General features: G+C 52.6%; 7 protein-coding genes and 1 pseudogene across 8 annotated transcripts, besides 1 other annotated feature; 4 read left to right on the top strand and 4 right to left on the bottom strand.

The window, feature by feature from the left end:
* Window positions 1-403: 403 nt before the first annotated feature.
* Window positions 404-865, bottom strand: NCS54_00233700 (Hypothetical protein; the record flags this gene model as incomplete). The annotated part of the gene is made up of 2 exons (XM_053147937.1): window positions 404-683; window positions 750-865. 2 exons carry the CDS (start codon window positions 863-865, stop codon window positions 404-406), a joined length of 396 nt encoding a protein of 131 aa, XP_053003912.1.
* A 1,565-nt stretch (window positions 866-2,430) lies between these two features.
* Window positions 2,431-6,959, top strand: NCS54_00233600 (Hypothetical protein; the record flags this gene model as incomplete). The annotated part of the gene is made up of 2 exons (XM_053147936.1): window positions 2,431-4,672; window positions 4,726-6,959. The coding sequence occupies 2 exons, from the start codon at window positions 2,431-2,433 to the stop codon at window positions 6,957-6,959; spliced, it is 4,476 nt and encodes a 1,491-aa protein (XP_053003911.1).
* Window positions 6,960-7,255: 296 nt separating this feature from the next.
* NCS54_00233500 (HORMA domain-containing protein) lies at window positions 7,256-8,030 on the bottom strand (the record flags this gene model as incomplete). Its single annotated transcript, XM_053147935.1, has 2 exons — window positions 7,256-7,423; window positions 7,470-8,030. 2 exons carry the CDS (start codon window positions 8,028-8,030, stop codon window positions 7,256-7,258), a joined length of 729 nt encoding a protein of 242 aa, XP_053003910.1.
* A 413-nt stretch (window positions 8,031-8,443) lies between these two features.
* Window positions 8,444-9,758, top strand: NCS54_00233400 (annotated as a pseudogene). Its single transcript has 3 exons — window positions 8,444-8,714; window positions 8,765-9,076; window positions 9,124-9,758.
* Window positions 8,444-9,758: a sequence feature.
* Window positions 9,759-10,248: 490 nt separating this feature from the next.
* On the bottom strand, window positions 10,249-13,590 carry NCS54_00233300 (Importin N-terminal domain-containing protein; the record flags this gene model as incomplete). The annotated part of the gene is made up of 4 exons (XM_053147934.1): window positions 10,249-10,864; window positions 10,911-11,482; window positions 11,532-13,191; window positions 13,256-13,590. The coding sequence occupies 4 exons, from the start codon at window positions 13,588-13,590 to the stop codon at window positions 10,249-10,251; spliced, it is 3,183 nt and encodes a 1,060-aa protein (XP_053003909.1).
* Window positions 13,591-16,349: 2,759 nt separating this feature from the next.
* On the top strand, window positions 16,350-18,146 carry NCS54_00233200 (Hypothetical protein; the record flags this gene model as incomplete). The annotated part of the gene is made up of 3 exons (XM_053147933.1): window positions 16,350-16,433; window positions 16,523-16,832; window positions 16,885-18,146. 3 exons carry the CDS (start codon window positions 16,350-16,352, stop codon window positions 18,144-18,146), a joined length of 1,656 nt encoding a protein of 551 aa, XP_053003908.1.
* Window positions 18,147-23,930: 5,784 nt separating this feature from the next.
* On the bottom strand, window positions 23,931-25,351 carry NCS54_00233100 (Protein kinase domain-containing protein; the record flags this gene model as incomplete). The annotated part of the gene is made up of 2 exons (XM_053147932.1): window positions 23,931-24,536; window positions 24,590-25,351. 2 exons carry the CDS (start codon window positions 25,349-25,351, stop codon window positions 23,931-23,933), a joined length of 1,368 nt encoding a protein of 455 aa, XP_053003907.1.
* A 355-nt stretch (window positions 25,352-25,706) lies between these two features.
* NCS54_00233000 (Hypothetical protein) lies at window positions 25,707-27,308 on the top strand (the record flags this gene model as incomplete). The annotated part of the gene is made up of 1 exon (XM_053147931.1): window positions 25,707-27,308. One exon carries the CDS (start codon window positions 25,707-25,709, stop codon window positions 27,306-27,308), a length of 1,602 nt encoding a protein of 533 aa, XP_053003906.1.
* Window positions 27,309-27,357: the final 49 nt, after the last annotated feature.

The raw sequence follows: 27,357 nt of genomic DNA, 5'->3' as shown, positions 1-27,357 counted from the left end.
TTTTTACCGTCTCGTTGATGGATCTCGGTTTGTCTCAGACACGAAAGGTGTTTTTTTTTTTTTTTTTTTTTTTTTGTTGTCTTATGTCGCTCATTTACGCACTCTCAAGGTACATAGAGGCGGCATGGCATGTTCGGTCATCGGAAGGGATTCGCGCCTAAGTGATTCGCACACGTCAGGAAAACGGCGTAAAGGCGCAATAGCAAGTTGACCACTTTTGGGCATCTTAATTTGCTCCCGTGGCAGAAAGGGAACAAAACGTATGGGCAGGTTGTTTTTGGGAAAAGGGCGCCGGCGATGCGCATGTAAGAGTTTTGCTAGTTAATCACTTTTTTGACCCCAACACCGTGCTATCTCCAATTTCTCGTGAATATCATCGTACAGGTCCCAAGTTGGGCATCTGTTACCTGTTTCTCCCAAATCGTTCATGCCACTTTCCCTTGGCCCCCCCTAGGCTCTTGGTAGCTCCGCCTGAAGTTCCAGCGCTTTTATCCGGAACCACTTCCAGTTCTACAGTCTCTCGTATGGTAGATACTATAGAGATGCCCTGCTCTGGGTTCTCCGGAGTCGAAGGTGTGGGGGAGAGGAGCATGAAGGCATTAGAGGTGTTCTTTTGGCGCAGAGCATATGTCTTGGAGGGGGTTTTAAGAAGAGCAGAAGTGTCAGATGATTCCAGTGTTAGGCTTGAAAGCATTAGCATGGATTATTGGAAACGGCAGATGAAGTGAGAAATTTGTAGGCCTACTTACACGGGAGCAGAGTCGGATTCGAGGAGGGACTGGAGCTCTGGGGGAAGCTCGATGAGACGGTAGTTCGTCTCAGAGGGTGTATGTTGGATGGTGACCCCGCGAGATTGGCTAGACATGTCGGCGTATTTCCTGGTCAGCCTTGTGTATACGGGGTATTTGACGCGAGCTAGAGCTCTAGAGCCGAGTGTTGTACTTGAGATGGTGGATTTTGGAGTTGAAGTGACGTCGGTAGACGCGACGTGGGGTTCGTTCCACGTGAAAGCGCGACGCTCGCCAAGAGTGAGGGGCTATTATTAGCAACGTGATGGGTAAGGGGAGATCAGATAGTGTGAGGGTACAGAGTAGGTAGAGTGAACATGGATGGGATAATAACAGCAAGAAACAAAGCGTGTATTAATGAACATGTTTCAAGATGCATTTTTCGCCATGTTACACCGTCGACATGATTCTCTTCCATAATTGCTTGTCGAAATGACCTTGAATGGCAAATCAGAGAGCTATCTAGATGCGTCTCGGTCAGTACCTATGTTTTGTGTACATGTACTCTCCATCATCTTTCTTGTTAGCCACATGACAGTTTCTAGGATCGTCTTTCATGAGACTGATGTAAAACTCAACAGAATAGGATTACTCTTGACATCTGTGACCAGTCTATCTGTGATGTCTTTAAAGCTACCAAGAGTCCCAGGACACAGTTGGCAAAGTGAGCACACGATGCTCACTTTAAAAAATCATGCAGAATTACAGCATCAAGTTTCAGCCATTGAGGAGAACAAAGTGGCTGAACGCGTGATGTCCAATGCATGAATGAACTGAACGCGTCGAGATAAGATGGATGCAGGGCGGGCATGGATGGAATTTTAGTGCCGGGGCTGGGAGCGGGCGGGGGGCGCCCCAACCTAAGATTCAGCCTTCATCAGGCGCTGAAAGGGAAGGGAGTTCCCGCTGACGACCGACGCCGCCCGCGCAGGGACCGGACCCGACCCCATCAAATTTTTTGACCGCCCGCTGGAGTCAGGGCAGGGCCATTGTTTGTTGCTTGCTTGTAGTGGAGCTGGGGGATGTAAGATTCCCTTCCTTGTCGTCTGGGCCAACGGAGGGAGGTGCTTCAAGTCTCGAATTTGTATCAGAATGAGTGCAGGTTAAAACTATTTGTCTCGGCCGAAAACAAGCAATAGTAGAATTTCTCTCTCTCCTCTATTTACAACTCTTCATCACGTGTGTTTGTTGATGGTTGAATGCAACCCGACGGACGCAACATCAATCTGTGTGACGCATCAATGTTTACTCTGGATGCGACACAGACCCCGGCCCACTCTCCTCCGCCCGCCTTCCGCTCCCCTCGCCTTTTACTCATCTACTGCTACTGTTGATCCCGGCCTCGCTCTTCCTCCCCACGAACCACACAAACCCAACCCCATGCCCGAGTCTGATTCTGACGAGCGTGCGTGTGCGTGACGAGGAGGCGAGGTCTCGTTTTCGTTTGCGCTCTCTTTCTTCTTTCCTTCACTCCCTCCTTCGGCTGCTCTTATTCCGACCCGAATTCAATCCCTCCCGCCCATCTGCGGCCCGACCTCGAGACCGCCCGTCAACGTCAACACACACGCACCCTTCGAGCGAGGGTCGCCTAGCTCCCGACCCATTGTGACGACAACACGCCGCCGTCGCCGTCGCCGTCGCCATGGTTCGCGTTACCGACGATCTGGCCCTCTCGCCCGATCATGTCACTCTTTATCAAGCCGTCGACCCCTTGCTGGGCCATCTCCCTGTCCTCATCTTCCACGGCCCCTCGACCACCGCCAACTATACCCTCAACAGCTCCCGTGTCCAGGTCCATGTCTTCACACCGGCAGGCTTTCACTGTTTTCCTCGCATCACCATCTCGCCCAACTCGGCATTCTATAGCGTCGTCCACTTCCTGCCCCGCGAGTTTCAGGGCGACGAGGTCTACCGTGCCCTCGCCTTTGGCCTGTTCAAGTACTTCACCGAGCTGCCGGAGTGTGTAAAGGCATATCTAAAGAACCTTTACCCCACGAGAGGTCGACGTCCGGGCAGTGCACCCGCTCTGTTCAGCGAACAACATGCCGCCGATATTGTCAAGGATATGGTCGCGAGCGACCACACAGCGGACATCATTGAGACCTTACAGGATGCCCTGCAGACCCAACACATCAGCAACCTCGACCTCGACCTCGTGCTCCCGCCCGGAGCTATCGTGCCACTCCAGCCCGACGATCTCGAAGACGTTCCCGATGATGAAGACGACATTCTCGACCCAACTCTGCGGCAATACGGTGGATATACTCCCCTGGTGAAGTTGTTTGGAGACCCTGTCTTTCTGCCGACTAGTCGTTTGCGGAGGGCACCTTCCAAGCCTTCTGCCCTGAACCGCAGCAAATCCTTCTCCAAGGACCAAAAGGTGGAATTGCGCATGAAGCTGGCCGAGTTGGTACATACAGAGGAGCGCTATGTTGCCAAGGTGAGGGAGCTGGTGAGACATGTCGCTGCTGACTTCCGGGAGAGCGCCGCGGCACGCCCTCCTGGTAGTCTCAGCCCATCTGAGGAAGAACTGGAGAGATTGTTTCCAAAGTCGGCGGATGGAATTCTACAGGTCAACTCGGGTTTCACGGAGGAGATGCGGCGAATCATGGACGAAACGGAAGAGGAAGCCACACGGGATATGGAGACACCTAGCACAAGCTTCACGGGTTCGAGGCTTGGCCGCACAAAGGATCCAAGCGGTGCCCTGGCGATTGCGAGGTTGTTTCTGGAATGGTTTCCCAGGTTTACCGACTGCTACCAGGATTATATCAAGGCCAGCCAGCACTTTCCGTCGCTGCTCAACTCTTTTCTCGACCAGCAGTCGAGCTTCAAGCAACGGGTTGCTCAGGCTGGTGAGCAGACGATTCGCTCTATCCTGATCGAGCCCGTACAGCGACTCCCCCGGTACAGCTTGCTAATCGACCAGATTGTCGGATGCATTCCCATAACGCACCCCGCTCTGCAGCCTATGCTAAAGGCGCGAGACATTATCACAAATATCTGCTCCATGGACGAACCGCTACCGGACAAACCACATGTTGCTAGTCGACTTCGAAATATGGTTGAAGCCTGGCCAGTGGATCTTGAGCCTCAGGGGCGCCTCATTGTTGCAGCTGATTTTGTCGAATTGGCACCTCCCTTCCAGCCGATGATGAATCAGTCAGACAAGTCTGGTGTCTTCCTCCTCTTCTCAGATTGTGTGGTCATTCTTAAGAAGATGAGTGGTACCATGACTGGTCGCGATCTTTTGCGCGAAATCGAAAAGCCATCGGCAGCTGGCTTGCTCATTTCCATGACCAATGCAGCAGGCGGCCCAGCAACGTATGAATTCGTCTTCACGGGCTGGCACGAACTGTCAGAGGTCAGATTCACCGAGGCAGCAGATGGGACGCTTTTCTGGATGACTTCAACATCAGAGATGAGGGGGGTTCACCCCGGTGAGCATAGGATCAGCAGTGCCGTCACGTCGCGATGCTTCCTTCTGCAGGAGCTATACGAGACCAGGGCCGCCAAATGGGGTGAGGACGTGGTCAAAGCCCGGGTCGAGGCACGCTTCTCGGAGAAGGAGCGCGAAGATCCTACATGGACACTCCGGTCTGCTCGTATGCCAGATAGCAACCTGGGCCTACACGCAGCCATCTTCCAGGAGGGTGCCGACCAACTGATCGAGGGCCGCAAGGAGCCCGCCCCGATCCGAGTGGTCGTTGACCATGATAGGGGCACTAAAGGAGCACCAGTGGGCCATTATGGTGTCGAGATTGTAGTCAACGTTTCGACCAACGACATGAAGCGAGTCTCGATGCTCACTGTTGGATTGAACGGGAGGCAATTCCAGGATGATGTGTTCCTGGAGGATTTCCTTCCCACAATGTCACGACGAAGTAAGTATTGTCACGGACATGAGTTAAACAGAATGTATACTAATCTATCCCAGTCATCCAACTATTGAGCACACAGCACAGTGTCTCCAACATGCAATTGACAGCGCCTCTTGTTTCGTACTACTCCAAAACATTGCATGGGCTTTCCCTTTGGACTAGGGCTGAGAAGACTCGATCATTCTTGGGCACATCCCCAGTCAAACTTCTCTCCAGCTTCTGGTCCGGCAGCTCTGCTCATGTTTCTGATACGGCGAGCATCGGGTCCAAGCACAAGCAGGTGCCATCTATCCACCGCAACAACAGCCAGGCATCTGTGGTGAGCTCCATAAAGGGGAGCAAGGACAGTGTGTCTCAAGAGGAAAACCGTCCCGAAAACCCATTGGTGCGGTTGGAGCAAACATTCACAGGATATGTCGCTGCTTTCCAGTCTCGCAAGGGCCTTATCGTTGGCCGCACATTGTTGAATCGCTCCATGGTTGATGAGCTTTCGGTCAATGATTTCTACAACAGACTCATCGAGAGTCCTTTTGATTTTGACTCGGTGTCAGATCTGAGCACAGAAGTCATATTTGTTGCCTTTGAGAAGTTCTTGCGCATCGCTTGGGCTGAGCAAATGGGCCCAGTCATGTCGATGCAGTCTCTCGACACCCTTCAGGCGCGTGTGAACAAGAGAGTGCCTGGAGATTTTGCCGACTTTGTCAACTTCTTGTTTGGAGACATGGCGCCACAGAACCGCCGCGCTTTCACTGCCCTTATCAAGCTGTTGGCCGATCTGCTGGACGGGTGCGGCAATGACGGTGATAGGGGTGCCTTGACACTTGCGTTTGCCGAGTTGCTTGTGTATGATGGGACGGCGCCGAATTACATCAACTTGCTTGATCGCCTCGTGGAGGATTGTGATCGCATTTTCGAGGAGCCTGGCTTAAATCACAGCTTCAATCTTGATAGCACGGCATATGAGTCGATCAATTCTGCAATCCGTGGGAAGGCATATACCCCCTCTTTGGTCTCCAACACATCATCACTCCGGCGCAAGTTTGGCTTCGACACTCTATTGCGGCAGAATAGCAAGGATGACCGGTCTTCAGTCTGGCGGACGCTCAGCAAACACCGGAACCCCGCCACCGGTGAACCGGCCAGCCTATCCAAAGCATCGCTGGGCCGTTCAAGGTCCATCGATGACAATACACTACCCAAGAAGCTGCAGCGGAGACCAGGCTCCAAGGATAACCGTCCGCCAATAGCAGGGGCGTTTGACGAGGTGCAGAGACCTGGCAGCTCACACCGAACGTTGGAGACGATTGGAGAACCAGAAACTGAGCGACCGCCACCGCGATCGCCAAGAAAGAAGCGTCGCAGCTCACTGTCGGATCTCAAGAGCCTCATGGCAGCGGCGTCACTCGATGACGATGAGACGCAGCCGCTGCAAGATGCAAAGGAGACGTCGGAGAAGGTCAACGCGAGCCCCAAGGCGACGACTCCGTCTAGAATACCAATGAGTCCACGTGTGGCTCAGACGATGCGGACCTCGAGGCAAAAGGAGAACCTTGGAGACCCCTTCCCACAGAGTCCACCACCAGAACCCCTGGAAGAGCCAAACAAGTCAGGGTCGCCGACCAAGGGCCATAGACATTCCAGGACACTATCATCAACCAACATCCCGACATTGCGCCCATATCGATCAGCACCTCCAGGATCTGAGTCGCCACCTCGCCGTCAGAGCTTCAGCCCATCAAGACCGGGAACACAGAGACTTCGCCTACAATCGCCACAGAAACTCCGAGAACGTCTCAACACTGAGAAGCAGGCGGTTGACGAGGTGGATGCGTCTCTTAAGTCAGAGCTATCCAAGATTGGAGAAGAGATGGCCCGCGTTAATAGCACAAGGCCACCAGGCTCCCACTCTGTTGATATGCGACGATTAGGCGCTGCCGTGAGACAACTTGAAGACCGTATACCCATGGCGGTTCAGGAACTACAGGAGAAGCACGATGCGATCCAGCACGACATGGAAACCACGGTCAAGGCAGCCGAGGCCAAGGTGCGGGCCATCGATCAACTATACAAGGAGGCAGTAGCAGAGAACGAATTACTATACGAAAAGTTCAACGGAGAGCTTGGCAAGATTGTCAAGGCGCTCAAGGGCAAGGGCAAGGAAGAAAAGGAAGACCTGATGACACGGTTGCGCGACCAGAGCGAGGAGACGGCACGAATGAAGAAGGAGAACGCGCGACTGAAGCGCGAGATGGTGAGCCTGCGCGCGGCGTTGAAGGGGACGACGGAGTAGGCGCTGCTGTCCTCTGGGGGGCTAACTTGGAGGCTGTTTGGGCGTTTCAAAAGGATCTTTGCGATTACGAGGCGGGGAGTTTGTCAGGTCTTGCCGGAAGGGCTGTATATTATGCGGAGGGCTCTAGGACTGGCGGAGTAACGAGCAGGGCCGAACGGTAATGGCTGGACCGGGCCTGGTCTGGGATCTGGACCCGGGGAAACGGTTTGATGTCATGTTATGCGAGAGGACTAGAGAATACGAAGTGTCATGATGACGATGTATTTTGTTTGGGTATCATGTGAGGTTTTAAAGATTCATGACGAGGACGCGCTTTGCTCTATCCAGCATTCAAAGAATAGGGGACCAGCTTGTACTGAACGTATGGGTGTTGTGTTTTGGCCCCCGAGTGAAGAGCCCTGGTTAAGAGACGTGTCGGTTGGTGGCTGAAGATTGGGTTGAGAGGGGATCCAATGTTGTGGATGCTGCAATAACATTAGCTAGTATACTTGATAGACACACTATACTCACGCTTGTAGGTGCGGCTGCCTCATCACGCAACTCAACAGCAAGCGTAAACGTGCTCCCCGCCGGAAGAGGAGGCATCATCTCAGCCGCATGAGCAACACGACGAAGCGCCCCCCTCAACGCCTCGTTCACATCAGTCCAATTCACACTCTCGTCATCCTCTTCCACCTCAACACCAGCAGCAAGGAATGCCTGCTCTTCTTGCTCCTCTTCCATCCCTGCGTCGCCCCAGGCGGGAAAGGCTTCTACGTCAAAGACCCAGCGCTCCAGGACGTCAAACGACTTTGCGGCGTGCATTGTGATTGCTATGCGGCGGACGGTGCCTCTTCTTAGCTGGGCTGATACTGCGGCTACAGAGTCATTTATCCATGTGCAGAGGCCTGGGTGTCGAGATTGGTGGACAGGGAGGTTGAGGGCGCGAGCGGTGAGAAAGGTTGCCGCTGGGTAGAGGGCCCGGTGGTACAGGAGTGTGTGGAGGGCTAGAGTGAGAAATGTCATGAAGGAGGAGAGAAGATTAGCCGCCTGGGAGGAGGGGATTGACGGGCCGGGGTTTGTCGTCGACATGTTGGTTGGTGATGGTGATGGTTGGTGGTTTGGGGGAGACGTGATGGACGCGTTGAGTGGAACGCGATGTCACGTGATAGTCATGATCAGTGGGGTGTAGATGGCCTGCTTGAAGCCGCCTCGAGGATGCAGAAACTCACCAACAAGTGGCCCGACTCTCGGCATGAGTATCAAGAACCCTTGCTGTCAATTGGGCCCCAACATCAAGGCTCGTGGCTGCCTTGATTGCCCAATCCAGGCAACAATTGCCCAACACCCCATCAAAACCTCATCGTCACTGCCCCGCGACAGCCCAAAGGGATCCACATATAGGGCTGAGGCAGCGAACCTCATGACGCAGCCCATCCCAAGCATCCCCTCTCATCCAACCTCCAACCAAACATATAAAACCACCTACTGACTCCACCAACTAGAGAGGTCCCACTACCGCTCAAGCCACTTCCAACAGCGAGTTGACCCCCTTACCAACCAAGCACACACATACATACATCCAACCAACCATGTCCGAGCCTCTTAGTGTCGGCGCCATCTTGGCCGGCATGGCGGAAGCCCTGCCTACACACCCTGCCGGAGATGATTCCTCTGATCTTGCATCGTCCTATGAGGCTATTGCACTTCTCATCCACGCTTATCTCGCCGCACTCGGCTTCAAGCTTTGCGGTTTTGACGAAGACAAGAAACTACGTAAGCTCTCCTTCCAACCTGTCAAACCATCCTCTAACACAAGAGTCCAGCTGAATGCGAGTCCCTCGCCCCTCGGCTCCCGCCACAATGGAACTCGGGCTTTGGATCCCTGAGCTTCGTGTACACGCACAAGCAGTCTTCCATGAAGTTTGTTGTCCGCGTCGATCGCATGGGCGGCAAGGTCGAGATCCGGGGCCTAGCCGTCGGGGACGAGAACATCCACCGCTTTGAGCGCAGTGTTAGAGACGTTGTGCAGTCTAGTGGTCTCCCCGTGCGCATCACTGTAAATGACGGCGAGGAGGATCGGAGTGATCTCGCTGAGAAGCTCCGTGGGGTTTTTGTCTCTGAGCAGGCCATCGTCGGTATGTTCCCATCCTCCACAAGCCACGAACCAGCTAACACTCTCTAGACATCCTCCACGATCTCAAAGTCAACATCGTCCAAAAGCTCATCCCAAAGCTCCAGAGTGAAGGCTACGTCGAGACCGCCGAGGCGGAAGCCAACGCCCGCTCCGAGCGACGCGCCCAGGAGGCCCAGGACCCCAACCGGCCGTTCCGGGGCGATCCCGCGCCGAACATGGATGTGCGCCCCCCGCCGGCCAACCCGCTCCCGGAGATGGCCCGCATGGAGCCCCGCCCCGTCGCTGATTTCCCGCCTCCGGGCTTCGAGGACGAGTACGAGATTAACCGACCCCGGCGCAACCCTCTCGCCGTGCCCGGACGCTCGCCGTACAACATCGGCCACGATGATCTGAACCCTCCTGGTCTGGGTCCTCATGATCCCCTTCGCGGGTCTTTTGTCGGTGGAGGACTACCCCGTCCAGGCGGTGGTGCAGGAATGCATCCTACCTTTGATGATCCTCTCTTTGGTGGCTATGGAGGCGACGGCTCTGGTGGCTACGACCCTCAAGCACCACCTGGGGCGCGATGGGATCCCACTGGCCCCGGCGGCAACCCAAGATTCCCTGGCCCTGGAAGTGGCAGAGGAAACAATCCATTCGGTGGCGGCTTCGGCGGAGGATTTGGCGGAGGAGATATCATCTAATCAGCCCCGTGCCAAAGGAAAGTCTGCACGATTAGAGTAGTTAGTCGACACCGATTGCGTTAACGAGATCACGAACAGAATGACAATCAATTAATCATGACTTCATTTCATTTCTTCTTCTGCCTCGTGTATGGGAGTTTCCTTCGTCACAATTATGTCTCTGGGCTCCGACAGGTGCCCCTAACTCGATCAAGAGGCCGCCCACAGGTTCTTCTAAGTCTATCTACAATTTGCGTCCATTCATAAACCAGGCCAAACACATGATTATGCATCAGCCTTGTCTGCACGCATCTATCTACTATTCGTTGCCGTAACGAAGATGGCGTATTGTTCTCATACCATAACTCTTTTCATGTCCATTTTGGTTGGTTATCAGCCAGACACCTCAGGGATCCAGATTCTTCAGCAGCGCCCGCATTCGAGAGATCTCCCGAGACTTCCAGGCCGATGGCATCGGCAGCTTTCTTGGCGCCTCATGTGCAGTTGCCCCCTAATGCCCTGCCGCTACCTCGTTCAGCTTAGTCTTCTCGTCCTCCGTCAGCATGTTGTACCAATCCTGGAAGTTGGCAGTGTTCTCCCGGCCACAGCGAAGGAAGAAGTCGGCCAGGTAAGCCTGGGTCTCGTCATCTCGCTGTCGCTGGCCAACCTCGCTGAACGACATGAGTTCGGCCTTGGTGGTACCGAGACTCAGGTCGAGTGTTCCATCATCATCCTCCCAGCCCTCGTCGTCGCTCAGTTCGTCGTCATATCTGGCAGCAGCCATGGCCGCCGCGGCCGCATTTGAAGCAGCCCGCTGGCCAGATGCAGAAATAAGCTCCTCAATGAGAACCTTGATAATCTTGAGCGAAGCGGGAACAATCGTGTACTGATCAGGGTCTGCTGACGGTGGCGGTTGATTAGCGTCTTGAGCTTCCATGTATTGGAGGTAGAGAGTATCTAGAATGGAGGCAGTGGAAAAGTCTCGAGTCGATGAGTACATACTCTGCTTAGCACGCGAGCGCGTCTTGATACGACCGTCGTTGGCATTGACAATCAAGTCGCCCTTCACATTGGTCTGTGCCAGGCGGGCATCGTTGAGGGAGTAGAGCTTTGACAGGGCAATCACACTAAAGCGGTCAGCAAAAGCCAGCGATTCGGTCGAGCGAAACATACTTTTGTCGGATCTCGTCGTAACCAGCAAAGTTGACCGAGTTCTCGAGCCACTTGGCGAGAACAACCTGCAGACCGCTTTCACCATTAATCTGGATCTGGCTCAGGAAGTCAACAACGTCGCTGGCGCCGGAGAGGGTCAGGCGGGCAAAGACAAGGATAAGGGACTGGATGAATGCTGCAGCTTCAGCCGTAGCAAGTCGGTTGGCAACAGCCTGGAGGAGCTGAGGGAGGAATGGCCCCAGGCGCTCTTGACCAGCCTTCTCAACCAGCTCGGCAGCCAAGCCACCAACCTCAGAAGCAGAGTTATCCTCGATCGAAGAACCAAGCAGTCGGTCAATGATGTGCAGGCAGACTTCGAGGCCAGAACGGCCATTGCCATCCTGCCAGTTGAAAACTTGCTGATGATCGTGCTGCAGGATCCACTTGACAGTCTCACAGCCAGGTCGAAGAACCTCGCCTTCCGTGGACTCCATCAGAAGGCGGTTCAGCTTGGGGAACGTAGCAGCGACGAAGCCAGGGGGGAGGGGCTCAGATCCATGCTCAGCCAAGACAGCCAGCAACTCAACAGCGACCTAGAGGTGATTAGTTTTAACATATCATGGTGAGGGAGGGATGTTTTACCGTAACCAGAGGGTTGTCCTCAGTAAGGTTAGCAACATCAAAGGCCCCGGTAAGGGTAGGCAGGATCTTGCTGCACAGAGCGGCGTAGGACTCGGGGTTGGAAAGGGTGCCAACAATCTCCTCAAACGCCTCAGAGACAATCATGGTAACCTGGAAGTTGCTAGCTCCCAACTGGGCGAGTCTGAAAAGGAGGTCAACGGACTGCACATCGTTGGAGAGAGCGATGCGCGTGTCGATCTTGATAGCGGCGCGAAGAGCCTCGGCGAGTGTGTACAAAAGCTCATCCGCATCCTCCATGTCGCTAGGATCCTTGTTGTTCATGTAGGTCTGGATAGAATTGATGATAGGAATCTGTCTGTCGGGAGTGACGCGTCCGGCTCTAGTCAACCCTTCAGCGGCCTTGACACAGGCGACCTGAACGACCTCGGACTCCTCGCGGGTGATGCAAGTGATGATACGGTCCAAGAGCTCCACGGGGGTCTCGAAAAACTTGCAGAGGACGCCGGCGACCAAATATCCTCTGGCACCGAGGAGAGGCTCCTGGGGTCTATTGATGGCATAGTTTACCAACTCCAAGTACGCATGAGCGACCTGGTTAGAAATAGGCTTCTGCATGTCATGGAAGTCGCTAGCCAACATGACAAACAGATAGAGGGCCGCCTCCTGGCTGCGCCATGAGCCTTCGCCGGTAAATAGGGTCTTGGTGTAGCCGAATAGACCATCAATCGTCTTCTGGTCAAACCACTCTCCCATCTTGATAAGGAGATCACCAGCCGCAGTTCGTGCAGTGTAGTTGGCAGTGACAGATGTCTCCTCGGCAAGGTACAGGGAGCAGTCAATATCCCACAGATCCTCCTCTTCCCGAGTGACACGTGAGTAACCAACGAGCATCTTCATGATCTCCATCATCCAGGGCACCTCGTGGGCCGAAGCGTGGCCTTGGAGCTGCCCGTCAAGCTCAGCCTGGACGGGAGGAGCTCTGAAGCACTGGTTCAAGAAATCCAGCTCTTCCAGGACGAGGAAGTCCAGAGTATAGGGGAGACTGTCCGAGTCCTCCAGTCGTCCTTGTGCATCCTGGTTGATATAAAGCTGCTCGTGGGGTACTTGCATCAAAGTAAGCTCCTCCCAAACAGCGCGGAAGAAGGTGGTGCACTGGGGAAGGAGGAGGTTGGGGAAAACGCGTCGGATTCTCAGCAGGGTCTTGACAACTTGAAGCTTGAGCGCAATGATGCTGTTCCAGCTATCAGGTTGAGAGCCCTGGGTTAGGTCGGCCTCAGGCAGGCGGCTTGCCAGAACGGTAATGAAAAAGGGGTTCCACTCGGTCAGAAGCTCGTCAGCAAATGCCTTGACCTCCTTGGCGTGGTCCTCCTTGATCATGTTCATAAGGTCGAAGCATCCTCGGAAAGTAGAAATAGCAAGGGCTCGAAGCATGGGCTTTCGGTTTTCGTCGAGAGCGACCTGAGTCAGGACCTTGGTGATGTCACGAGCCATTGAGAAAAACTGGTCTTCGCTGAGACTCTCGTCAATGAGGTCACTGAGGACTCTCAATGCACCGTGGAGCTGGGCATCGGTACCCGTGGGGATGACAGCGAGGATAGTGGGAAGGAGGTTGGGCCACTGTTCGGGGAAGTCGTGCACGGCAATCTTGCCTGCAGCGTAACTGCAAGAGCGAATCTAGTCAGTACCCTGAGAGAGCGTAGAGAGACCCAAGCAAAGGCACAAACCTCGCAGCGAGCTTAACTTTGCGGTCACCCTCAGGACTCAAGCAAAGGTCGAGCAGGACCTGCTTCAACTGGCCCCGGACATCATCAGCGATAGGGAGTGCAGGCTCGTCATCGGCCTCATCGTCGCTCCAGTTCTTCTCGATGAAAATCCGCAAATTACTAAGGGCAGATTGGCGAATGCTTGTATCGATCGAGGTGTGGGAGGCAATGTTGGCGAGGGACAGGGGAAAGGCGGGATTGGAGCGGGCGCGCTTGAGCTCGATCTCGGCCTGCTGTCTGGGACCCTGCTCAGACAGCTGGGTGTTGGCAAGGAGCTGAACCAGCTGGTCCTCCATGATTGCGGCAGATGCTCAACACAGCGGCAACAGAAGGAGACAAGATATCGAGGGTATGGAGGAGGTTGAATGTAGGCGGGGAGAGAGGCGGGATAGATTGATGGTGATGGTGGGGGGAGAAACAAAAAGTGGGCTTTTTGTGAATGGGCAGGCGCGCTTTGGTTGCTCAGTTGCTGCCCAGCAGTTGCTTCCGTTTGAATCGCGGGGCAGCTGCGCCTTCACGTGTTTTTTTCTTTTTTTTCCAGGGCCCTTTTCTGTTTCCATGGTGAACCACCTCCTTGGCCTCTCACTAGTCGGGCCTCAAACGACGACACTAGTCGATTGGAAGAGCACATTCTAAATGAACCATGGCAATGGTTTCGTTTGGTGGCATGGGTAAGGTGAGCGTCCGTGTCACGCACGGCCTTGGCACCGCATCAGGACTATAGACAAGAGCAAGACATTGGATGCTGCGCAGTTCGGACGCATCATTTGAAGAATCACATCATAATAACTCGACAAACCTGTGATTCACAACCATCTCTTTGTGCGACACCGGACTCTGGACAGCCTAAGCAGTGGCATGCAACGGGAGCGTCGCATCGGCAGTTGGCAGCCGAAGCGCACGCAGATTCCAAGTCAAGGCCGACTTGCCGAGCTGGCTTCGGGGTGTGGTTTTTCCGCCCCAGAGACAACGCTTGAAGGTCGACGATCAGGGACCGACACACTGTTGGTTCAGGGTGCAAGGTCGCGCATCGCATTCATTTGGGGTCGACCAGGATGGGGCATGAATCGACCGACAAGTGAACAATCTGCTCCATAGTTATTAGTGTACATAGCAGCACTTGAATACATGAATGGCCTACCTGTCTGTTGATGAAGGATCAAGTGTTTTTCTCTGAGCGATGTCGGTTGATTCTGCCATTACATCTCTCAAGTCCCCTCATTCATCACTTCCAAGGATTCAAGACTGGTCCCCCTCAGATCTTTTACAAGGGTCTTCTCCTCCCCGCCAGGGATGCCAGTCTTCCAATTGCGAGGGCGCCATGTCGTATGAGGTTGGTCGACGGTCCCCAATTGAGCGAGGTGGCCAGGAAGCCGGCAAGACAAGACGCACCACTGATGCCATGCTTGCTTTGCCTGGTACGATAAGTAACGTATCGATGGGGCTCGCAACAAATTTTGAAGAAAAATTCTGTTTTCACGAGCTGGCACGTGGTTCGGTTGAGAAAAATAATGTTTAATGTATACTACCCTGCGGCGAAACGATCTCGGTATCCGATGGAGGCTTGATTAGCCTAAGGAGGCTTGTTGAGGAGGCTGTTGTATCTCAAGCCATGCAGAAGTCACCCAAGAGCTTCCAATGCGAAAATGTCAAGACGCTATCAAAGTCCAGGTCCGGAGAGATGGATGGCATGAGGCCATGTTCGGAAAGAATCCGGAATGAGATCTTGGGTGAAATTGCCCAGATTTTACAAATCCGAGGGGATACGATGACTTCCAAGAGATATGCAGATAAATGCTGGCATCACCTCCAAGTTCCAAGAGTTTGGATAAGATGGATGAGTTGACTCGATGAGATCGAGTAATACCTTTCTTCGCAGGGAGGCTAAGATTATTTAGGTGCGACGCTGCAGCATCTTAGCCGTGTCGTTGCGCCGATAAGAAGCAAATCTGGCCAATTAGGTGTGTCCATTTACGCCATACCGGGGAAGCCGCCCCTCACGGCATGGCTCTTGCCTGTCCGGCTCTGATAGCGGCCTGGGGCATGTGCAGGTCATCCAGGCGGCCACTAAACACCCGCTTCCACGCTCTTGTACCAATTTATCAGCCCTCCACTTGGTTTGGTTGACAGCACTTCATCCCGTTCTCGGCGCTTTTGCTGTTTGAGCGAAGAGACATCGAGAGACATGATATCACACCGTCGACGCGAGCTGAACCTTGCCTCAATGACGATTCTCTGTTCTCACTGGGCATGTCCTGGTGGGGGTTCCTCCACCCCGACACTTGGGACCCCGGTCACATCGCGTTGTGGCTACAATCTCTTCAACCTACACGGTCCCGAACCATGTCTCTTGGAGTGACCTGGAGTGTCGGTGGCAATATGCTCGAGTTCGGATTGCTGTTCAGTGACTGCTCTGCTGAGTCTTCAATGGGTGTTTGTATGCTTCGTCATTGCCATCATGGCACAAAAACCACACTGCTCTTCAAGAGCTGACGACCACTTACCCAAAACGCTATAGGTGCACCTCCCATGCGGAGGGATCGCCCATCCTTCGTTCGACAATCCACACCGAGTGGCCGGCGGCGATGGTCCCAGCGCGCGGTTCATCGGGTAGCTATCTGCAACGGCCAGGTCTGGTCTGGGGATGGATGGCCAGACTGATAGCGGCGGCTGATAACCTTCTCCATCAGATGGGGTCCCGTCTTGTCTCCCCTTGCTCCGCGGCACTCGACCATCAAGCCATAAATACCGGCCAGCGCCCTCCACATTCAGACGACCAAGACACTGAGACAGTGGAGAACCTCCAAACGGTCACCCTTGTTCTTTGACAAGCAATCCCTTACACCCTTCTCTCCTTGGTGGCACTGGATCTCATCCCAATCTACCCATCTTTCGTGTCACCTACACGTCATCACCCCTCCTCCAAGGCAGACCCTTCTTCTTGTGGTTTTAAGCTTTTTCTAGAACTCTTTCGCTGCAGTTTTGTCTGCACCATCTTCTAGATTGCTTCCACTCTCGTCTTTTCTGTTTTATCCCTCCAACTCGTTTTGCCGTCATGGCGACTGGCTCTCGAGCTAAGTCCTGGGCTGACAAGCTCGCCGTCGAGTCGGAACCCGGCTTGACGAGCACCCAGCTTATGGTATGAAGATATTTCAAACCTTTGCGTTCCTAAATGGGGCGTAAATAGGTTCAATTGATGTGATCGAGCTGTGCTGAACTCTTATGCAGCTCACCAACCACGATCTGAAACCGGTCGAGAAGGAACGCCGTCAATGGGGCGCCTGGAACTTTGTCGGCTTCTGGATCGCCGATTCCTTCAACATCAACACTTGGATGATCTCTTCGTCCATGATTGTTGCTGGCCTCTCGTGGTGGCAAGCATGGTTGTGTGTCTGGATCGGCTATAGCATCACTGGTATTTTTGTCGCCATGAATGCTCGTGTCGGTGCCATGTACCACATTGGTTTCCCAGTTGCCAACAGAGCTGCCTTTGGCATCTGGGGAAGTTTGTGGCCTGTCCTGAACCGCGCCGCTATGGGTATGCTCAATCTTGTTTCTGTTTCGCCGCTCGTCACTAATAGGACTAATAGCCTGCGTTTGGTACGGAGTCCAAAGTTACATCGGAGGCAACTGTGTCTATCTCATGATCCGTTCCATCTGGAAGTCCTACGCAGACATTCCCAACACCTTCAGCAAAGACTCGGGAACGACCACGGCCAATTTCGTCTCCTTCTTCCTCTTCTGGGTCGGCTCCCTTCCAGCAATCTGGTTCCCCGTTCACAAGATCCGACATCTTTTCACCGTCAAGGCATATGTGGTCCCTGTTGCTGGAATCGCTTTCCTTGCCTGGACCATTTCCAAGGCTGGCGGCATTGGACCCATTGTGAAGACATCCAACAAGGTCCACGGCAGCGAGCTGGCATGGCAGATTGTCAAGGGCATCATGTCCTCTATTGCCAACTTTGCGACACTCATCGTCAACGGCAGCGACTTTTCTCGTTTTGCTCGCAAGCCCAGAGATGCGCTCTGGTCCCAGGTCATCACCATCCCAATCGGCTTCGCTCTCACTTCCTTCATCGGTATCATCGTCTCATCGGCATCTTCCGTCATGTACAGTGAGCCTATCTGGGATCCCCTTAACTTGCTTGACAAGTTCATCGACGACGGTAGCTCCGCTGAGCGTTTTGGAGTCTTTGTCATTGCCATGGCCTTCACCCTTGCGCAGCTTGGTACCAACATCGCCGCCAACTCCGTCTCTGCTGGTACTGACATGACGGCTCTGCTTCCTCGATGGATCGATATCCGCCGCGGAGGATACATCTGTGCAATCATTGGTTTCGCCATCTGCCCTTGGCAACTGCTCAAGGACAGCAACCAGTTTACCACTTATCTTTCTGCCTACAGTGTGTTCCTTAGCTCCATCGCTGGAGTCATGGTATCCGACTACTACCTCGTGCGGAAGGGGTATCTCGAGCTCAAGGAACTCTACGATGGTCGCAAGGAGGGACCTTACTTCTACACGCTCGGCATCCATTGGCGCGGATATGCCGCCTACATTGCGGGCATTCTGATCAACGTTGTCGGTTTCGCCGGTGCCGTCGGTCAGACCGTGCCGAAGGGAGCTACCTATATCTACAACGTCAACTACTTCTGCGGTTTCCTGATCTCGCTCAGCGTGTACTGGAGCTTGTGCAAGATTTTCCCGATCCCCGCGACGAGCAGCCGCTGGATGGAGGTTGGCGACGAGATTGACGACCTGCGAGTTGGCTACGACACTGGAAGTCAGAATTACGACGAAGAGCAGGTTACGGGCCCAGCGCCCAAGGTGGCTGATGATATGAAGCATTTCTGAGTTATGGTGCATGAGCGTGATGATTGGAATAGGTTATATGAGCGATGTCTATCATTAGAATGATTTAGTTGAAGGATATCCCGTTTTGTTGGCCAAGTGCCCTTGAACCTTATTTGCCCCATGACTTGGCGTGTTTTTGTTTGGTGTGCATCCTGAGCACCGTTGTTTCTGTGCCTCTATCGAACTGTTAGACATGCAGGGTATCCCATGCAGAAGATGGGTTAGGTGTCCATGCAAGAACTATTCACACAGAGAGTTGGCCTCTACTTGTGGGGCTTGTTACTATACAAGAAGCCATAGAGCAAGAGCAAGTATAAAATGCTTAGGAGTATCTAGGTAGTCAGGTAGTCATTATGAAAACCTATGCTATAACTAATAGATCGGCTCGGGCATTTGTCTTCCTCTCCGGATTATTTAATTCTTACAGGTAGCCTAATGACCCGGCCACACTTCCGTCCATAGTTCCCTACGGTTTCGAGATGGCCGGCCGACGCGCTACCTAGGGTATGTGGCGCCATGCCTGAGAGCGAGTATCCACCATGGCGCATTCCGCGGCCTCTTAACCATTTTTTCATCAGCCGATCCCCAAGCCCCGTTGGCTCAGTGGTAAAGCGTATCACTAGTAATTCAACGACATGATAAGATCACTGGTTCGATTCCAGTACGGGGCATCACACTCATCAAGCAATCAGATTCGTCTGATCGCGCTCTTTTTGCGCTTCTATGTCAATAGTTGGTGATGCTTTGTGGTGGTGTTGAGGCTTGGTTGCCTTTTTTGTGTTGCATTGGAACGGTCCGGCACGTGCGACCTTATCTTGCTTAAGGTTGGTGCGGGATGACGTTGGGCTGCAGGGTGGTTGGGTGCTCCTTGTCAGCGTTCTTAAGATCGGGAGCACCGGAACGTAGACAAATGGTTTTATGCTGGTCTTGAATTCTATGGTGAGGGTCTAGTTATATTGCTAACGAGTACTATCACAGGTCAAATATACTTCCTTTTAACCTTTTATCCACACATTGTCCTTGCGTCGCTTCTTTTGATTGCTCCTTTGACACCATTGACATTGATTCCCTTTTTCTATCGGTGACTTCCATCATAGATGTGAAAGGTTATCTGGCGAGGGCTAAGGGATGCGTGCTCATTGTTTCAGCGACAACAATATCGCCGTATTCGGCCATGTACTTAACCCCAAAGGCCTTAGCAAGCATATTGGCCATCAACGAGATACCGACTTTCCCTGGATCTTCTGACCACAAATTGCTTCTTGGGATTGATCCTGTCACCTCAAGCTCCCAGCTTAACCCGATGTGACTTAGATTACTCAGTCTGTTCTGGTTCCTGCTGTTTTTGACAATCCCACGGCTCTGATCAACAGTTATCGCCTTTGCGCACCGTAGGTGAGTGTGTGTCACAGAGACTGGCTCAGCCCCAGCTCCTCCCTCTTTGATGAGAAGAGTTGGAACGGGGACCATAGTGATAGTAAGCTATATATAATATTTTGGTGCTTTTAATCGGCACAAACAACAAGTAAAATGAAGTAAAAGAACCGAAATGTGACGTTAGTATGCCTTCGGCCTTGCCACCGCTCGACAGGGACAAAACTCGGTGATTGTGCTCGAGATCAGACCCGTCACCAGCCAGCATCAGTCGGCTGAGGCTAAAGACATCTGTAACTAGTCCTGGCACGTTAGCTTCGACCGAAGCATGCGTAAAATGGTAGGTATATATAAAGCCTTTCTCGTTACGTCTCTCTGTCTAAGGCTGTGTGTTCCTGACTTTGACGTGCTGACCGCAATGTGTCTTGCCACTGCCGATACCATGATTGACAGAATCAGTTGAAGGCCCTTCTTGGAAGTGGTTTATATACTGGGCATATGATCGAAGCTCATGGGTTCAACTCCCCAGGCGGTGCATCCCGGCAGCATCGACAGTAGGGGAGAATAAGAAGTCTTCGATGTCTTGCCAACAGCCGCGCCTGGCCCCATATCAACATTGATCCCGGTGCCCTCATCCGTGTTTTACAGCCTTCATGATCAATATCACAGCCCCCACGCCACCGACTGATCTTGCCAATTTGCGGTTATAAGTGCGATGAACAGTTGTGTACTCAAGCTCTGCCCCTGACGACTGATGAAGCCATCTCTGCGGTAGAATGATAATGGTGGAAGGGCGATGCTGCTCACATCGTGGTGGGAGTCGGTTCCCGGGCAATGAGAACCACTGTCCCAACCTAACTCGCACAGCTCATCAAATCTTGGATGAGGTCCTTTTGCCGTCCCTTTATGTATAGGTGGGTTTATGCATGTGCGGTGTTGCTAACTTCTGGTTGGGGATTATAGATGACCACCTCAAACCCTTTCCTGCTGCTCTTTTTGACCAGCGACACGCTCCATGCATGTCAGTATTGAGTATATATCTCCGTGTTCGCACCAAATGAACCCTTGACTGGGATGTGAGAACAGTGATAATGTGCTCTTTCCCCCCTGGAACAGGGCAGCAAACCACCGAGAGGGAGGAACGAGTTTCCGACACCATAGCCTCTTTTCATTTGCTCTTCATTGGCTTCGAATGTGTTCTTGACTAGGAGCTCAATCAGCTCCGGGGTCAATTTGTCCAGCCCGAGATGCGCGATCTCGAGCACTATATATAATGATAGGTAAGTGACAGAGTAGAACCGATGCAAAAAGGACCGTACGTGGAGAAGTATGCAGAAGCGATATACCACCACAACAGGAGCCAGAAGGCTCTCAACTGGGAAATGTACTTCTCCTTTATTGGTAAATCTGAGTGTTGTCATAGCTTTTGAAACAGGCTCTGTTGGTGATAATATGGACTCAAATGTTTGTTCGGAGGAGCAGTTATCATGGCATTCCTGCTCCCAACAAGCTACCCTTTTGAGAGTAACAACCTAGAAAGGTCTTGCTTGATCCGAGACCCCCACGGAGAACTGGTTTGTGAATGGAATATATATAAAGGTAACACCTTGATAGCGTGAGAAGTCTAGGATACTGAAGTGAAGGCCTTCAAGATCGTCCCACACTCAGGTAATGATGAAATCTTATCACTTGGTCCGCATAGCAAACTACCGGATCCATCGCGGAACCGAGGACATTTCTTTTTCTCGCGTGCTACCTTCGGTTATTCTCGGGGTTGGATGCGCGAGGCTCTGGGGAGAAATTCCTATTGCTGTCTGGATGACAATGAGGATCGACATCGAGTAGAATGAGGCAACTTGACTTGTTCTTTCAAAGAGCCCGATTCAATCTTGGCAGTAGGTGTATATAAAATGGAAGATTCAACTGGTTTGAGTCGGTCCTCAATTTTTAGCTCTTGGAAGTTTGTTGAGGCGTGTCATAGAGAGCTTGCAATCCTCATAGTATCGCAGTGTTTAACTAAAACAGTCCTGCTATGAAAGCCAGGCCGAAATACCAGGAGGCTTCCTCAGCCTGGGTCATTGGTATATATATATATCCATTTATGAGAACCAATGGTTCTCGGGCAGCTTTGACCGCTTCTTGCCATGCGGTCCGAGGTTGGAGGTGGTATGTAAATGTTCTTGGGGCCGAGCAGAAGACGCCAGAGCCTGTCGTGGGTCGCTGATGGTGAAGATGAGCCCACGTCTTCGTGGCAGGTTGTGCAATTAAGGACATACGCTGCAAGGAACACGATAGGCTCAAGAAACCTGTTGCAAAGAGCAGGCCAAAGGATATCCATGGCCAAGAAAGAACTCCCTCTAATAGGCGCAGAAGGAGAAGAGCGTCCGTGTCTAGAGTGGGAGAAGTACATACGAAGATAGCGAAGGATTGCATTCCACGCTCGGCAAGCCCAATTTTAGTAGCTTCCAGATGGTCAAGGAGACAGTGGTGACTTGAGCTGTCGCTCATTCTGAGGCGAGTCTTGACATGTCGACGGCCGTTGCGCAAAGCAGGCCGGCTCTAGCCCGCAGCTTGGTCGTTGGAATGATGAAGTTCCTTGCGACCATGTTAAAGACATCTAGGTTAGGCTTGCGATACAAGAGGTAAAAATTGAAAATATATATAAGGTAATGCGTGTATGCAGAGCTTTTGACAAGCGAGCCAAGTCGCATTGATGTCCTTCCCATGGAGGTAGCTGATAACATGTCGAGTTATCCTGCTTGGGGTCTGTAGAAGAGTGTCTGTTTAGAATAAATCATATAAAATATATATATATATAAATTTAAAGAATCTTTATTAAATTATTAATAAATTTCTTAATTATCTTATAGCCACGATAGGGTAGTCGTCGTATGAAGCGCAGGAGAGAAGGGCGAGCTTAGCTTCTGGTAATAGAGATCCGCATGCGTCCAGAAGATGTGTGGTGATAAAGGAGTCTAGCAGAACATTGGCAGTGCTGTTTGCGATATAGAGCGTGGGAGGGCAGGCCAGCACAGGAATCTTAACTAGTTTATGCAAGGGGGATAGATGGAAGTCGCGGTTTCTTAGACTGTCCTCCCTCCACCAGTATGTCCATGCTCAGCTGGGACATGGCCATGCAGTGGAAGTTATTAACAGAAACCTGCCCGTTCTCTTGGCCGGGTTGGCGTGGGCTTCAGGCCTGGGAGGAGTCAACGACCCTCGAACACGCCCCAGTGCTTGGTGCCACTGACCCTTGAGAGCAAGAAAGGATTGCGTGAACTTGGGCCTTCTAGAGCCCTTCCGTTGAACCGGAACTCATTCGAGTAGATCTGGTTTATTCGCGTTCATTCACGCCTGTGAACGGCCTGCGCCTGGAATCCAGGACGACAGTAGTTTGAAAGCCTCCATTTTGGCTGTCGGGCCTTCTCCAGCTAAGGCAGGCTCAATACATATCCGGTTACAGATGGTGAGGGTAAAGGTAACATGTGCCGTATGGAAGTTCAAAAGAACGAAGACAGATTTGCGTCATCTATGATGAATTCTCGGAACTCACTAGTAAGAAGAGATCTGAATGCTTGTGCGTAATCGAAAGGGGGTTCCGTGCAAGTTTATATTCAAAGATGATAATCATCGTCACCAAACAATTGGGATCCTCTACATGCATCAGAGGGGCCCGGAGGATGAATAGGGTTGAGACATGTTGCAAGGACTCAGTGAGCCTGGTTGCATTGACGCAAAGACGCATGTCTTCCCAGTTCCTACAGTCCCACTGTGTATATACTTGAGCTCCGGATTACCATGCGATGTGCTCACCGCGAAGAATACAGCCTGACTACTTTAGACGTGGTCTGAAAAGGGGGGAATGGTATAATATATTTGGTTGCAAATCATGGCGATCGTGCCAGGGAGAGAAGGCGGATTGGAAGTGGAAGATACCCGGTATTTATACCCACCAAGGTTGCTTACCTCTTCTCCATCCAGCAATGTTTTTATTTTGTCTGATGCTATTCTTTGTTATGTTGATATGTGGTTTAGAAGCATTCACCAAGACGTTAACAAGCATCACCAAGGATAGTTTGTCAAGCCATTTACTATGATTTTCTCTTCTACAACGCCACGCTAAGTACAATCTGCCCATTACTTCCTCCCCAGAAATAACTCATGAAGAAAATCCCAGTCAAACACGGTCTTTGAGTAAACAGCGACGCCGATCCAAGGTGGGAGAAGGGTGGCTGTGCCTGTACGCCCGTTGAGAAGCAAGCGCTGCAATAAGATAACTCCGATAGACCGCCGCTCTCTGGAAAGGCGCCGCCGCCTAGTCTCTCTCGATTGCCACCCGTCCAAGGAAGTTACATCCTGTTCAATCTCGCTGGTAAACAACCCCGAACCTGCCTCTCAGCGGGCTCGGTTTCAGGAAGTTGTACGACCCTCTCCAAAGAAAGCCTTGTCCAGCATGTCTCCTGCTGTCGCTCGATAGTCGGGGTCCTCAATTGCCATCTCTCGGAACTGTCGGAGCCTCACCCAGTTGGCCGCCTCCCAGACTGCCTTGAATACTTGCTCACGACTGTGCCTTGGCTTCCTCTGAAAGCCGGCCGCATTCATGGCATACGCTAGAGTAACAAAGAGGGACCAGATGTCCATCTTGACCGTCTGGGGCTGCCTCGAGCCCTGATATACTTCAGGCGCCATGTACGGTTTGGTACCAGCATACGTTTGGGCGTTGACCGCTAGGTTGGCGAGGCCAAAATCTGCAAGCTGGTATAGATATTGCCCATCCGATAACGGTGTAAAGAGAATGTTCTCAGGTTTGACGTCCCGGTGAATCATGCCTACGTTGGCGAGGCAGTCAAGCGCCTGAAGCATCTGGAAGAGGAGTGAATAGGCGGAATCTGTGCTTCTTGCAAAGAGTTGGTCCTCTGTTATCAGGTATTGGACGCTTCCGGATTTGAGTTCCATAAAAATGTCGAAATGCCCGTCGTCTGCGGATTGGGACGTGATGTATTTTATGATGTTTGTCTGGTGTTGTTAGCGGACGCTTCATAAGACTGATCTCGCTTGGGCTTTCTTACATGGGAAACGCGAGACAGCATGTCGACTTCTCGCTTCAGTGAGAAGCTTTGGTAAGAATCACTCCGAGGCGTCTTGATCCGTTTGACAGCCAGTTGTGCGCCAGTATCGGCGTTGGCGACCTTCCAAACCTCGCCAAATGTTCCACTTCCAAGCCTCTCTCGTTTCGAGTATCTAATCCGGCCAAACGGGAGACATGACACGGAAGTCGGCGGCTCGTATGAGATGGTGCGAGCATGGGAGGGATTGCCTAGTCTGGTGTCGATACACTGGCGGACCATGCTCTCGTCACGGCCATGCCAATGAATTTCGAATTGATACAGATCGCAAGCCGCTCCACCAATACCAAACAGCAGATTGATATTCTGGTCAACAAGGACTCTGCGGTGAGGGTGTCCTGGCTTGAAGGGCATCGCTGCCGGCCCGAAAAGCTGGGTCGAGTTGTCCAGGGATCGGTCTTGGAGCATTACCTCCCCCCTGTTGTGCTCATGAAGCTCGAAAGAGCAATGGTAGGGCGAGATATCGAGATCATTGAGTTGTATATCGCCTTTGCGACCGATAATGGCAAGAGTGCAACCTGCCGCTGATCTGACATGAAAACCGACATCTAGCCCCTGAACCACAACAGTCGGGTTGTTCGGGTAAGGACGGAAAGAAGAGACGAGATGGTCATTGTCTCGGTACGTGAGAATGCTTTTGGCTCGTTCATTCGCGGGCACGAGCGAAAACAAAGCTTGGGGATGGGGGGGTTCGCCGGGAGGCATGGTGAAGGACGATGTCTCCCATGAGAGTGCAAGAACAAACAAGTTTGACGAAAACGGTAATGGTGGCAGGACATTTAACTTTTAAAAGACCACCATGAGCACCCAGCTTTCCTCCTTGAGTGCTCGTTGGGGCCAGAGGCCTCTGACCGCATTACGTGTTTGCAAGATTTCTTTGTTCTTCCCGGTGGCGCGTTTGAGCCCCCCTCTAAGCCCCCTTTCATTCTCTCACCGTTCTTAGCTACGCAGGTGAACAGTATCTTGGCAAGATATTCTTTGTCTCTCCCCTGCTATACATTACCTGGCCTCTGACCAACTTCGTTTGCCCAATCTGACATGTCTCATCAACATTGTGACCATGTCATCGTCCCTCAGCAACAGCAATCGGTCGTTCCCGGGCCTTGAAGCCATTCTTCACCAGCCACAAGCCGACCCTCAGCAGCCAGAGCCAGCTGAAACCACACGGCCCCCAGTCTCTGGCCCCCGGGACGACAATTACTATGCGTGGCTGCGACACTGGCTGCGAACTTGCCGATCAACGCCGCTCCACCAGTTCAACTCTCAAACTAGACGGGAGCAAGACAAGCTCGAACGCCAGAGAAGTGGTATGAAAGCAGGTCGAAGACAGACACAGCCATGGGATGACTCTTCCGATATTCGGGGCAACGCCTATAACAACGTTCGAAACAGTTGGATAGAACAGGGCATCTGGAGGAAAGCATGGGATGAAGCCTGGGCTAAGGAAACAGACGTCGGATTGTTCGATCCATCCCCTCGCTCCCTCACACCGGAACCGACTAAGTCGCGGCCAGGCTATCAATGGGGCCATGAGGACGGAGGCCCGCCGCCAGACCAGGAGTTCGGGCCGGATCCGTTTCGAACGATTTACGTTGTTGGAGAGCTGGGAATGTCTGAGGAAGAGTTTCATCAGCGACTGCCCAAATGGTATGTTCAAGGGTCCCTGGAGGGCCCCAATTACCCGATTCCGTATCCCGGGGCTCGCAATTCTGAAGGATCACGCCCCTACCGCCAGTTCTTGTATCAGATTGTCAAGGAACGTGAGTGGATAAAAGATGAGATGGACTTTCAGATACGCCCTTATAATGTCGATCTTGATTCCATGGCCTACGAAACTGTCAAGAACAACTGGATCGAGGATCGCGTCTGGAAACCCGAGTGGAACGAGCTACCGGGGAGTACTTGGGCTCATGAAGATCCCATCGAAGAACAGGATAAAGTGAAATATGTTGGTACTGTTGATGACTCGGGCGAGCAGCCAAGCAGTGTCGCTCATGGCCCGGGTAAACAGCCGAGCGAGATCGTTGATGACTGGTTGGGAGTTCCAGTCTCACAACGACGTGATCCCTTTAGTGGGGAACTGCTATATCCTAAAGTCACACAAGGCTGCACCGACGGCACAAGCAACCTGGAACAGGCTTCTAGGGACCAACAGGGAACCCCCAATTCGCCGCGGGGGGGAACTCAGGGCAGCGAATTCTCCTTTGCCGCAACTCTTGGCCCCCAGGTGCAAGTCCAACCTCCTGGAAGCCATGGCGAGGCATTCAAGGGCGGCGGGAAATCGAAACTTGCCAGAAGGCAAAGCGATGACTTTGGCAAGCAGCCTCCAAAACGGCCGAGGCATACCCCTCAACACTCTGTTCCCTCTTCCCATGAAGCATCGGATCCTGCTGGTACAGGCAAAGAATCGCCCGCCCCGAAAGGCGTCATCACGAAGGGTGAGCAGTTAGCCAAGGGGGAAACTGCAGGGGCTGCTTCCAATCCGCGCCGTCCCAGTCCACGGACTTCTGACACTGCTCCAGAACATCAAGGGGGTGAATCGAGCTCTGTGCAGACGAAGGGTGCAAAGCGGCGCCGACCAAGGCGAGGTGATCATGATGACACGCCGAGAAGTGCAAAGAGACAGAAGAAGAGTGGCAAGCACGGTCGAGGCAAAAAGTAGGGAGGCGGTATCAAGTGCGGAAGTGCGGAAGAGGTGGGCTGGTTCAAGA

This window comes from Fusarium falciforme, chromosome 2, assembly GCF_026873545.1.
Source record: "Fusarium falciforme chromosome 2, complete sequence".
NCBI classification, from domain to species: domain Eukaryota; kingdom Fungi; phylum Ascomycota; class Sordariomycetes; order Hypocreales; family Nectriaceae; genus Fusarium; species Fusarium falciforme.
The sequence above is the reverse complement of the archived record's forward strand: the minus strand, read 5'-3'. Positions and strand labels throughout refer to the sequence as shown.